This window comes from Dendrobates tinctorius, unplaced genomic scaffold (genome assembly GCF_039654945.1).
Source record: "Dendrobates tinctorius isolate UK_male_01 unplaced genomic scaffold, ASM3965494v1 ptg000239l, whole genome shotgun sequence".
Classification (NCBI taxonomy): Eukaryota; Metazoa; Chordata; class Amphibia; order Anura; family Dendrobatidae; genus Dendrobates; species Dendrobates tinctorius.
In genome coordinates this window covers 100897-113528 of record NW_027361906.1, presented here as the reverse complement: position 1 = coordinate 113528, position 12632 = coordinate 100897, and the positions used below count along the sequence as shown (strand labels likewise).

The following is a 12632-nucleotide window of genomic DNA, read 5'->3' as shown; positions in this document are numbered from 1 at the left end:
GTGAGATAAACCACCACCACCAGAAGAGTCTGGCAACAATCCTCTCGTAAAGAACACAACCAACCATTTTTTGGCCAACACTATCTATTGTGTATGGCTGACTTTACGTAAGCATCAGGGCTTGAGAGACACTATCCAAGCTATGTCCTGACTATAACAAGATTATTCCAGTGTGCATGGGAAGCTACGGACTGACATTGGCTACTTGACTCCTGGGATTTGTCTGGCTTGAGATACAAAGTAAATTCATAATGATAAGCTTCCCTTTTGTAGTCCACGTTTGGCCATATCAATGTTTTTCCAGTGTCTTTAGATTCACGCTGTGTCTTGCAATAAGAGAGGCTTGTAAGTATCAGTGGGGGGGGGGGCAGCTTCTCTAAACAAGGCGGATGCTGCCGAAGAACAAACAAAAACTTCTGTCCAGAACAAAGAAGTCAACAGCTCCCATATCCAGAGTATACAGTAGTTTACGAGAACATTTCCAAAAAGACGCCTTATCCCAGTGGGCAATGTCCAGTTGAAATTTCCTGGGTATAGATTTGCAGATGACGCTATATTATATCTGCGTGTATTTGATAAAATGTAGGCAATTGTTTCTGTGGAAGTTTTTTTTTCTGATAGAAGCCTATATTCATCCCATTCTCTGTTACAGTCATCAGCCTGAACGATGGACAGAAGATCACTATGAAAGAGAGAAAAGACAGGTAGACTGGGACTTCCATAAGGACAGCTTTTTCTGTGCGGTGCCAAGTAAGTCTCTCCCATGTAAGGGTGGGTTAACTGTGAAATAAAAATATATAATTTTTTTTTTTTGGTCCCAAGCGGTTTGAGATGAAATATGCCCCCAAAATTATTTAACCTTAACTGCAAATGAAGTTGTAGACTGACCCGACTGAATTCTGTGCCATAACTTCCAAGAACATTGATTTGTCTGCCTAGTGTTATCCAAGTAGGCTTAGACTTGACCTTCACTTAGGGAATGGTGGGTTAATATTCATGTAATTTAAGAGGATTGTCAAGGGGTGCGCATGCTGATAGTCTCTAAAGCCCCCCATACAACTTAGAGAAAGGCTCACCAATTTTGGTGGCACACCTAAAGCGTATGGGGCAACCTGACTCTTCCCCAATAGATGATGTTGGGGGATAGGGAGTGACTTGTAGAATATCAATGTCTGATCCGTGTGTTCTCCCAGGACATAAGTTCCCTTCATAGATGGCGGCAGCTTACACTGTTTCTCTCCATTGAAAATACATCTCGCTATTGAAGGTGTATGGACATCTGAATGGTGATATTACGAACACATTTTGGACCAATAATATGTATTTTGGCTTATTATGTGGTACAAATACTGTACATATAGAGGAGAGGCCATAAAATGGGGGTTAGCAAGTTGCTTTTCAAAGGTTCCCTCAAGGAACTGAAGGTTGCGAATCATTAGCGGGAATGGTGGCCAAGCACCAGCAGAGGTGAGGTCTGGAATTGGAGTGTGGCTAGAACTAGGAGTCACATGTAAAGCCAACAAACTTTTTTTTAACTATTTTAATTTTTGGCTTTTTATTAACCAGATTTTTGTTTTTGTCTTTCAGATGACCACTATTCTCGAATTGTATTTACCTCAGTGAATGGACCGAGTCTATGGAGTTTGCAAGCCATCAAGTCCATGTGCAATATAGACAATGCAAGAGTAAGTACCAAAAAAAGTCAAATATTTGACGCATTCCTGAAATTGTTTAAATGTAAGCACAACACTCTGGTCTCTACATCGTAGGGTTGGGATATTTGGATAGTCTCTGCTATTCGTATGGGTCCCATGGATAATGTTTGAGAGTAAATATGGGGGGAGGGTCGATGGCCGTTTCCTTTAGAATTCTTCCCATATGTCTCGGGTTAGGAAAGGAGCTGAGTGCCAAGTGTCGTTCCCACTGTGATTTGGGGAACCCCAATAAATTGTTAAATTACTGGAAATTCACACTGGGATGTGGGCATTCCTCAATGATTCCATAGGGCAAAACTGGGGAAAAGTCAGTTGTCATATTGCCTTGGCAAAAACTTTTATACGGTGACAAAAGTTTGTTACCCAAAGGAACCAACAAAGTTTCAGAAAACCCACTTGGTAAAACTCACAACGTTATTGACCTTGTTTTGCTTTTTTTTTCGAGTGTGCTGGACCCATTTTTCATTGCATTCCTTTTTCCTAAATGTAGAAGAAAAAATTCTTAGCTCTTCCTACCCGTTTTTTCCACGGGGCTATTGATTTGTGAATTTGGTTTACACCACAGATACGAGCAGGACATGTCTCCGTTTTTTTTCATTCCCGCGGACAATCGTTCCGCAAAAATGAAGGACATATGAAAAGGCACATAGATTATAATAGGTCTTGATTTATTCATAGAAATAAAGAATAGTGCACATATAAAAAAAAAAAACCTGACAGCCGATCTACATCCTTCATCCCGCATTGAAACCCAAGGCGTCTTCCCACCTTGCTTGCGCCATCAGGAATGTGGCGCAGCGCAGTTTAGAATTCTCATTCAGTAGGCGCTAGTTCATGAGCAATCTTTATAAGAAAGAACTGTTCCAAAAAAGATCCTCTCGCCCCATCACCCATGATATGTATGGGCAGGTTTGACTAAATGGACAAATATGTGTATAGTTGCCTTGGCATAATGATCGTATACAAGACGAATGTTCTTTCAATGTTTGTTCACCCATCATCCTGTTCCAATCTAATGTGTATGACCGCTTTTAGGATCTATAGGGTTTTGCTCGTAGATTATATAAAGTGGCGGGGGATCTATTCTACTTGAGGAAACTGCTGAATTCCCAGGCCTGGGTAATTATGGGCAAGTCACTAATGGAATTCAGATGCCGAACATTCCTAATTTAACTTTTCTTAATCACTGTAGGACACACAGGCAATTAAACATGAAATACAAACTGTTCTTGCCCTTTTAGTTATGGTTCACGCCAAGCAGTAAAAACGGCCTCATTACAGAGGGCGCTGGAGCAGTAATCTAATTATGGAAGACATGGCATTTAACCCCCCCCGATGTGTACAGTTACTCAGCATGTGGACAACGTGTATAATGAAATTTTTATTGCTGGCCAATTCAGATTTGTCAATGGTAATTTACCAGTAACATCAAGGGCTAGTCTTTAAAATCATGGTCAACTAATGAGATTTTGGTCCTGATGACCATCACCCAAATCTTGGTTAGTTTTTGTCAACTTTAGACCCTCCAGAACAAGTTTTTAGTTTGAGCTTCCGAAACTCTTTTTGTAATTTTTTTTTTCTTCCATCCTACAGATCAGATCCCACCCGCAGTTTTCAGACCTGTGCCAGAGGACCACCGCAGACTCATGTTGCCCCAGCTGGACCTTAGGAAACTACATTGCCATCCTTAACAACAGATCATCATGCCATAAGATTGTAGAGCGGGACGTGTCTCACACGTTAAAATTAATTCGTACCTGTGCCAAATATTATCATAACGGAACGTTGGGACCAGACTGCTGGGATACGGCCGCCAAGAGGAAGGACCAGCTGAAGTGTACAAACGTGCCTCGAAAATGTACCAAGTATAACGCCGTGTACCAGATTCTCCATTATCTGGTAGACAAAGACTTCTTCAACCCAAAGAATGTGGATTTCTCTAGTCCAGTTTTAAGGCACAGTATGCTCTTCTCCCCGACCGAAAAAGGGGAGTCTATGATGAACATTTATCTAGATCGTTTCGAGAACTGGAATTGTTCTGATGGTGTAACGATCGTCACGGGAATAGAGTTTGGAATCAAACACAGCTTATTTCAAGACTATCTTTTAATGGATACCGTGTATCCGGCAATCGCCATTTTAATTGTCCTCTTGGTCATGTGTATATACACAAGATCAATGTTTATCACGCTGATGACCATGTTCGCCATAATTAGTTCACTGATTGTATCTTATTTTCTCTATCGTGTCGTATTTAACTTCGAGTTTTTCCCCTTCATGAACCTCACTGCACTGATCATTCTCGTCGGAATTGGGGCGGACGATGCTTTTGTCTTGTGTGACGTCTGGAATTACACAAAATTTGACAAACCTCACGCGGAGACCTCAGAGACGGTCAGTATCACTCTGCAACATGCTGCTCTTTCTATGTTTGTCACCAGCTTTACCACCGCAGCGGCCTTCTACGCCAACTACGTCAGCAACATCACTGCAATCAGGTGTTTTGGAGTCTATGCTGGCACCGCTATTTTGGTTAATTATCTTCTGATGGTCACATGGCTACCTGCCGTAGTTGTCCTACATGAACGTTACCTCCTCAACATTTTTACCTGTTTTAAAGGTCCTCAACAACGACCTTATAATAAGAAAAACTGTTGGAATGTAATGTGCCAGAAGGTACAGGAGTTTCTCTTTGCAGTTTCGGAAGCATCAAGGATTTTCTTTGAGAAGGTATTGCCTTGTATTGTCATCAAATTCAGATATGTATGGGTGTTTGGTTTCCTGGCCATAACTATCGGTGGAGCTTATATCGTGTGCGTCAATCCAAAGATGAAACTCCCTTCGTTAGAACTTTCAGAATTTCAAGTGTTTAGGTCTTCCCATCCATTTGAGCGATACGATGCGGAGTACAAAAAGCTGTTTATTTTTGAGCGTGTTCACCATGGGGAAGAGCTTCATATGCCTATTACTATCGTCTGGGGAATCTCTCCAGAAGACAATGGAGATCCCTTGAATCCAAAAAGCAAGGGCAAGCTCAAACTGGACAGTAGCTTTAATATTGCCAGCCCTGCCTCTCAACAATGGATTTTGAATTTTTGCCAAAAGTTGAAAAACCAAACTTTCTACTATCAAACGGATGAACAGGACTTCACCAGTTGTTTCATCGAGACCTTTAAACAATGGATGGAAAATCAGGACTGTGACGAACCTTCACTTTACCCTTGTTGCAGCCAGTCAGGATTTCCATATAAGCAAGAGGTTTTTGAGCTCTGTATCAAAAGGGCTATCATGGAGCTCGAAAGGAGCACCGGTTACCATTTAGACAGCAAGACCCCCGGCCCGAGGTTTGACATTAATGACACCATCAGAGCTGTGGTATTGGAGTTTAAAAGTTCTTACCTTTTCACCTTCGCATATGAAAAGATGCACCACTTCTACAAGGAGGTTGATGCTTGGATCTCAAAGGAGCTCCAGTCTGCTCCAGTTGGGCTCAGCAATGGATGGTTTGTCAGCAACCTTGAATTTTACGATCTTCAAGACAGCCTTTCCGATGGAACCTTGATTGCTATGGGATTATCTGTTGCCGTAGCCTTTAGCGTCATGCTACTTACTACGTGGAACATAATCATAAGTCTGTATGCCATAGTTTCCATAGCGGGCACTATATTTGTTACTGTTGGCTCCTTAGTTCTTCTCGGATGGGAACTCAACGTTCTAGAATCTGTCACTATATCTGTTGCCGTGGGTCTATCTGTGGATTTTGCCGTACATTACGGCGTCGCCTATCGTCTTGCTCCAGATCCAGATCGAGAAGGGAAAGTAGTATTTTCTCTAAGTCGCATGGGTTCCGCTATAGCTATGGCTGCACTGACAACCTTTGTGGCTGGAGCAATGATGATGCCTTCAACTGTTCTGGCCTACACCCAATTGGGTACTTTCATGATGTTGATTATGTGCATTAGCTGGGCATTTGCTACCTTCTTTTTTCAATGTATGTGCCGTTGTCTGGGGCCCCAAGGAAGATGTGGTCAGATTCCATTGCCAAAAAAGTTACAGTTCAAAGCCTTTTCACAAGCGTTGTCCTCAACCACCACTGAAAGGGGACAAAACAAGCCGAATCACAGTACTAAGTATCAGATAGACACACGAAGTACAAAGACAGAAATAGAACATGAACACTATGAACTGGAACCTCTAGCATCACATAACAGTAGCACCTCTTGAGGGACAAGTTGCAGAAAGGAACTTGAGGTGTTCTTTACGCACACAATTTTGCATCACCCTTTTACAAATTGCATACAGCATTGCGTAACCTTCTCGGCAGACTGTGTAGAGCCAAACCTTTCTTATGCCTCTGTGGTCCATTGCTTGGTGTTCTCATCTATGCCTCATGAGAAATATTCAATTCTGAAGCCATCGATTAGCGCCCACTTTGGGATCGTCCTGTCAAACCCATTCATCGTTAGTGGGGTTGGCCTCTTTGAGCGGAGTGAGAGCATAGTAAAGGTTTTATATAAGCACGCCACAACCTGTCACGGGGTTATGAGTCCCCTCTATTCATTGTAATGGAGTTGAGATACAATAACCGGAACAATCCATGGCACGGCAGCCATGTTTTTTCTAATTCTGTAAAACCCTTTAGAACCCTGTTCTTGGAAATGCCCCAGCCATTCCATAGTGGGCCAGTTATGTATGGCCACAGGTGGGTAGTAATTTACGAATTGTTGCCCCTTATACAAGCGTGGTTCATGTTCCTCCTTTTGTAGAGTGTTCTTTAAAAATTAAAAACTCTGTGACCACTGTCTACTGCTAAATTTGTGAAGGAACGCGCTAGATAAAACTTGAACGGTTACATCCAGTGTGGGGTCTAAGGGGACCATTCTATTCTTTTATGTTTTTTTTTTTTGTTTTTTTTTTTATTACTATTATTTTTAATTCAGAATCATTCTCTGTTCTCCGAGCCTCAACATTAGGTGTAAAGAGTGGATCAGTTTTGCTATTGGCTCGGAGAACAGGGAATGACTCGGAATTTTAAGGATAACAATAATAAAAAAATGAGAAATATATATAAAAAAAAATTTAATTTTTTTTTTTTATATATATTTTCCAGAATTATAAATTTTTTTTGTTTTTTTGCCACTTGAGCTCACTAAAGCAATGTTTCGAAATGTAGAAGGAATGTGACTAAAGGGAGAGGCGTAAAGCGTGTGTGGAAATGAAACAGCACGTCAGTGCAACAGTTGTGTGCATCGTCCCTCGCATTTCAATTCATGAATGTCAGTTTTTAGACCAAAATGGGAATCTGACACTAAATCTGTCCACAAAGTGATGTAATTCATGGTCAAAGTGCAATTCTTTTGATTGTCTTATGCCAAACATTGATGCCAACGTGCCTGCTGTATTAAGAGAGATATCAAAGTTTATGTCAATAAAACCATATAGAGTATTGCATCTTCTATGGTTTTTTGTATTTTTTTTTTTTCTTTAAAAGGAATCTGTCAGCAGGTTTCTTGCCATGTAATCTGACAGTAGACTGATGTAAGGGCAGAGACCCTGATTCTGGTGATATGTCAGTTATTGGGTTGAGCAGTTGTGATACAGTCAGAGTTTTCTCTGCTGCAGATCTAGCGGAGCTCGGACCTGAGGTTGTGCTTCCACCACTGACATTTCCATGCATTGTCCAGGTCCAAAGAACAGACATGCAGAAGAAGAAATTACCAAGGGGCCGGATAGGTGGAGGGTTCAGAGCTCTGACCGCCAGTGATCAGGATGACACGGTATACACTAGTGACATGCCATCACCTTACTACTACATACAAACCAACAGCAGACACTGTGTGCACTAAGACTTATGCGAAAATTGCATCATATGAAGTGTAAACTGCACTGATGGTGCCCACCGCAAAAATTGTTCATTTTGTGTGCGCCCACCAGCCATGACAAGGTGTACCTTTCTTTGATAGGACTTTTTTTTTTTCAATCGGGTTAGGTAGGATTCAGCACTAATTAATTGTTATTGCTTACATTTGGAGATGGTGACTGCCTCGACGATTGGCCTAGCACACCTCAAGCCAAACTGAACAGTATATCTTGAAAGTCCTCATAAAAAATACATACGTGCACACACAGCTTTTCTACGAGCTTTTGAAGCAGAAACTCTTCAAAAAAAACTTTCAAAAGTTTCTGCTCTCGTAACTCACCAAAAAGACTGCGCGCATGGCTTTAGGCTTCATTTTAGTTACTGCTATAGTCATATGTTAAAGTTTGGGCATCCCTATTAATGTTAACCTTTTTTATTTATAACAATTTTGGTTTTTGCAACAGCTATTTCAGTTTCATATATCTAATAACTGATGGACGCAGTTATATTTCTGGATTCAAATGAGGTTTATTGTACTAACAGAAAATGTGCAATCTGCATTTAAACAAAATTTGACCGGTGCAAAAGTATGGGCACCCTTATCATTTTCTTGATTTGAACACTCCTAACTACTTTTTACTGACTTCCTGAAGCACTAAATTGGTTTTGTAACCTCATTGAGCTTTGAACTTCATAGCCAGGTGTATCAAATCATGAGAAAAGGTATTTAAGGTGGCCACTTGCAAGTAGTTCTCCTATTTGATTCTCCTATGAAGAGTGGCATCATGGGCTCCTCAAAACAACTCTCAAATGATCTGAAAACAAAGATTATTCATCATAGCTTTTCAGGGGAAGGACACAAAAAGTTGTCTCAGAGATTTAACCTGTCAGTTTCCACTGTGAGGAACATGGTAAGGAAATGGAAGAACACAGGTACAGTTCTTGTTAAGCCCAGAAGTGGCAGGCCAAGAAAAATATCAGAAAGGCAGAGAAGAAGAATGGTGAGAACAGTCAAGGACAATCCACAGACCACCTCCAAAGACCTGCAGCATCATCTTGCTGCAGATGGTCTCACTGTGCATCGGTCAACAATACAGCGCACTTTGCACAAGGAGAAGCTGTATGGGAGAGTGATGCGAAAGAAGCCGTTTCTGCAAGCACGCCACAAACAGAGTCGCCTGAGGTATGCAAAAGCACATTGGGACAAGCCAGTTACATTTTGGAAGAAGGTCCTGTGGACTGATGAAACAAAGATTGAGTTGTTTGGTCATACAAAAAGGCGTTATGCATGGACGCTAAAAAACACAGCATTCCAAGAAAAACACTTGCTACCCACAGTAAAATTTGGTGGAGGTTCCATCATGCTTTGGGGCTGTGTGGCCAATGCCGGCATCGGGAATCTTGTTAAAGTTGAAGGTCGCATGGATTCAACTCTGTATCAGTAGATTCTTGACAATAATGTGCAAGAATCAGTGACGAAGTTGAAGTTACGCAGGGGATGGATATTTCAGCAAGACAATGATCCAAAACACCGCTCCAAATCTACTCAGGCATTCATGCAGAGGAACAATTACAATGTTCTGGAATGGCCATCCCAGTCCCCAGACCTGAATATCATTGAACATCTGTGGGATGATTTGAAGCGGGCTGTCCATGCTCGGCGACCATCAAACTTAACTGAACTGGAATTGCTTTGTAAACAGGAATGGTCACAAATACCTTCATCCAGGAACTCATTAATAGCTACAGGAAGCGACTAGAGGCTGTTATTTTTGCAAAAGGAGGATCTACGAAATATTAATGTCACTTTTATGTTGAGGTGCCCATACTTTTGCACCGGTCAAATTTTGTTTAAATGCAGATTGCACATTTTCTGTTAGTACAATAAACCTCATTTGAATCCAGAAATATAACTGAGTCTATCAGTTATTAGATATATGAAACTGAAATAGCTGTTGCAAAAACCAAAATTGTTATAAAGAAAAAAGGTTAACATTAATAGGGGTGCCCAAACTTTAACATATGACTGTATATGCCCATTACATTTACAGGAAGTCTAATAGGGACACATCACAGAGAGGTCGTCATGTTGTGGCTAGTGGGCACACATAATTGACAACTGGACAATTAAGTACCTTCATTTTAGAAGTATAGTTTGTGGCAACAATGCAGATGTCAATCCATATAGCTAATTGTTGTGAACACTTGCGACCTGACTTCTGAGTTTGGGCTCCCTCTGGTGGTTGCTGTGGGTAATGGAGCTGGTCAGGTTGACAGAGGTGAATCACCTGAAGAGGATGATTGGAGGTCAGGTGTTACAGACTGGGAAGATTTAAGTGAGCAGCCTTCCATCAGTTGTTGCTGGTGATTGTTTGTTTTCCTCCTGTGTATTTTTGGAATCTGCTTGCCTGCTTGGTGCTGCATCGTTCAGATAAGTTATTTGTTTGCTGAAGCTTTTTGCATTTGATTCCGTTTTGGACTTTCTCTAATTTCTGCTTTGCTGGCGTGGGTTCAGCATTGTTCCCTGTTGGGATCTGTGCTGGACCCCGCTCCATATGCCACAGCTCAGGTCAGTCTGTTCAGTATTGCTAATCCTCTGTTATGTCAGTGTTCTTTTGTTTTGCTTCCAGTTCACACCAGAATTCTGATCTAGTGTGGGAGAGGTCATGTGGCCTCAGTATTTTTGCATATCAGACGTGTTGTATTTTTCTTAGGGTTTTTTGTGTGATTGCAGACAGTATCTTTCCTGTCCTGTTCTATCTAGACAGTTTGGGCCCCATCATTTGCTTACTCTATTTTCTGCCTGTGTTTGTGCCTCATCTTGTCTCACCGGCAATATATGTTCGGGGGCTATCTATTCCTTTGGGGGTCTACTCCAGGGCAGTTTAGATTTCCCCGTTCTTGCTTTAGGCTTAGTTAATTCTGTGGCTCTGCCGAGGCATCTAGGGCATCGTAGGTACGTCCCACGGTTAATTCTAGTTGTGTTCTTAGTTTTTGGGGTCTGCAATCCGCTTAGCTACCAACCTATCTGGTTGCCTAGCTTATTTCCCGGCTTTCCTCCTCGGTGACATAATCCTAACAGTTAATGTTTGGGCATATTGTGGAGCCTACGGTGGCTGCTGCACTTTTTGGTATGTAGATAGGTAGATTATTATTTATTATTATAATGCCATTTATTCCATGGCACTTTACATGTGAAAAGGGGCATACATTATAAAAACGAGTACAATAATCTGAAATTACACAAATCACTGGCTGCTACAGGAAGAGAAAGGACCCTGCCCGCGAGGGCTCACAATCTACAGTAGAACAGCAGTGTTATGGTAAAGGCTTTGAGGAAATCTGGTAGCATTTTACCGGACTGGTTGCCCCCTCACCCCTGTGCCAGTATGTGCCGTTATTTATAAACTTAATTCTTGTGACTGTCAGAGGAAACTAACTTATCGCATGTTTGGTTTCTATTTATACCAAACATCCCTGTTTCCTGCTTTATGCAAATATTCCAGATTTTATCTAGATCCTACGCCGGCGTCCATGTGACAATTCTTTTCCTTTCAGACTCGTTTAACTTCATGCTGGATCCTTCCTTCCGATGTCGTCTGATTACCGGCTCTAGGAGACAAGATATGTCCAAACAACAGGAAGTAATATTTCTTTATGACATTATTTTGACAGTGGACTTCCACTGTCACCAAAATATGAAGGGTGGAGGACAACAGGTCATGGCATTGTAATGTGACATATGGCACGGTGCTGTAGTTATAGATTCTAAAATATCTGTATTGTGGTAAAAGCTATATCTTATAAACAACAATATAGCTACTATAATACTGCTCCTATGTACAAGAATATAACTACTATAATACTGCCCCTATGTACAAGAATATAACTACTATAATACTGCCCTATGTACAAGAATATAACTACTATAATACTGCTCCCTATGTACAAGAATATAACTACTATAATACTGCCCTCTATATACAAGAATATTACTACTATAATACTGCCCCTATGTACAAGAATATAACTACTATAATACTGTCCTCTATATACAAGAATATAACTACTATAATACTGACCCTATGTACAAGAATATAACTACTATAATACCGCCCCTATGTACAAGAATATAACTACTATAATACCGCCCCTATGTACAAGAATATAACTACTATAATACCGCTCCTATGTACAAGAATATAACTACTATAATACTGTCCCCTATGTACAAGAATATAACTACTATAATACTGCTCCCTATATACAAGAATATAACTACTATAATACTGACCCTATGTACAAGAATATAATTACTATAATACTGCTCCTATGTACAAGAATATAACTACTATAATACTGCTCCTATGTACAAGAATATAACTACTATAATACTGACCCTATGTACAAGAATATAACTACTATAATACTGTCCCCTATGTACAAGAATATAACTACTATAATACTGTCCCCTATGTACAAGAATATAACTACTAAAATACTGACCCTATGTACAAGAATATAACTACTATAATACTGTCCCCTATGTACAAGAATATAACTACTATAATACTGACCCTATGTACAAGAATATAATTACTATAATACTGTCCCCTATGTACAAGAATATAACTACTATAATACTGACCCTATGTACAAGAATATAACTACTTATAATACTGACCCTATGTACAAGAATATAACTACTAGAATAGTGCTCCTATGTACAAGAATATAACTACTATAATACTGTCCCCTATGTACAAGAATATAACTACTATAATACTGACCCTATGTACAAGAATATAACTACTAGAATACTGCTCCTATGTACAAGAATATAACTACTATAATACTGCCCCCTATGTACAAGAATATAACTACTATAATACTGCTCCCTATATGCAAGAATATAACTACTATAATACTGACCCTATGTACAAGAATATAATTACTATAATACTGCTCCTATGTACAAGAATATAACTACTATAATACTGTCCCCTATGTACAAGAATATAACTACTATAATACTGACCCTATGTACAAGAATATAA

At 40.2% G+C, this 12632-nt stretch overlaps 1 protein-coding gene across 4 annotated transcripts in view; it reads left to right on the top strand.

Annotated features, from left to right (window-relative positions):
* Positions 1 to 7171, top strand: part of DISP1 (dispatched RND transporter family member 1) — a 92272-nt gene extending 85101 nt beyond the window's left edge. For all 4 annotated transcript variants that reach the window (XM_073556760.1, XM_073556761.1, XM_073556762.1 and 1 more), the window contains exons 7-9: positions 653 to 750; positions 1588 to 1685; positions 3309 to 7171. In XM_073556760.1, coding sequence (XP_073412861.1) covers positions 653 to 750; positions 1588 to 1685; positions 3309 to 5939 — 2827 coding nt within the window. In that variant the 3' untranslated portion in view covers positions 5940 to 7171. The remainder of the gene's footprint in view (positions 1 to 652; positions 751 to 1587; positions 1686 to 3308) is intronic.
* Positions 7172 to 12632: the final 5461 nt, after the last annotated feature.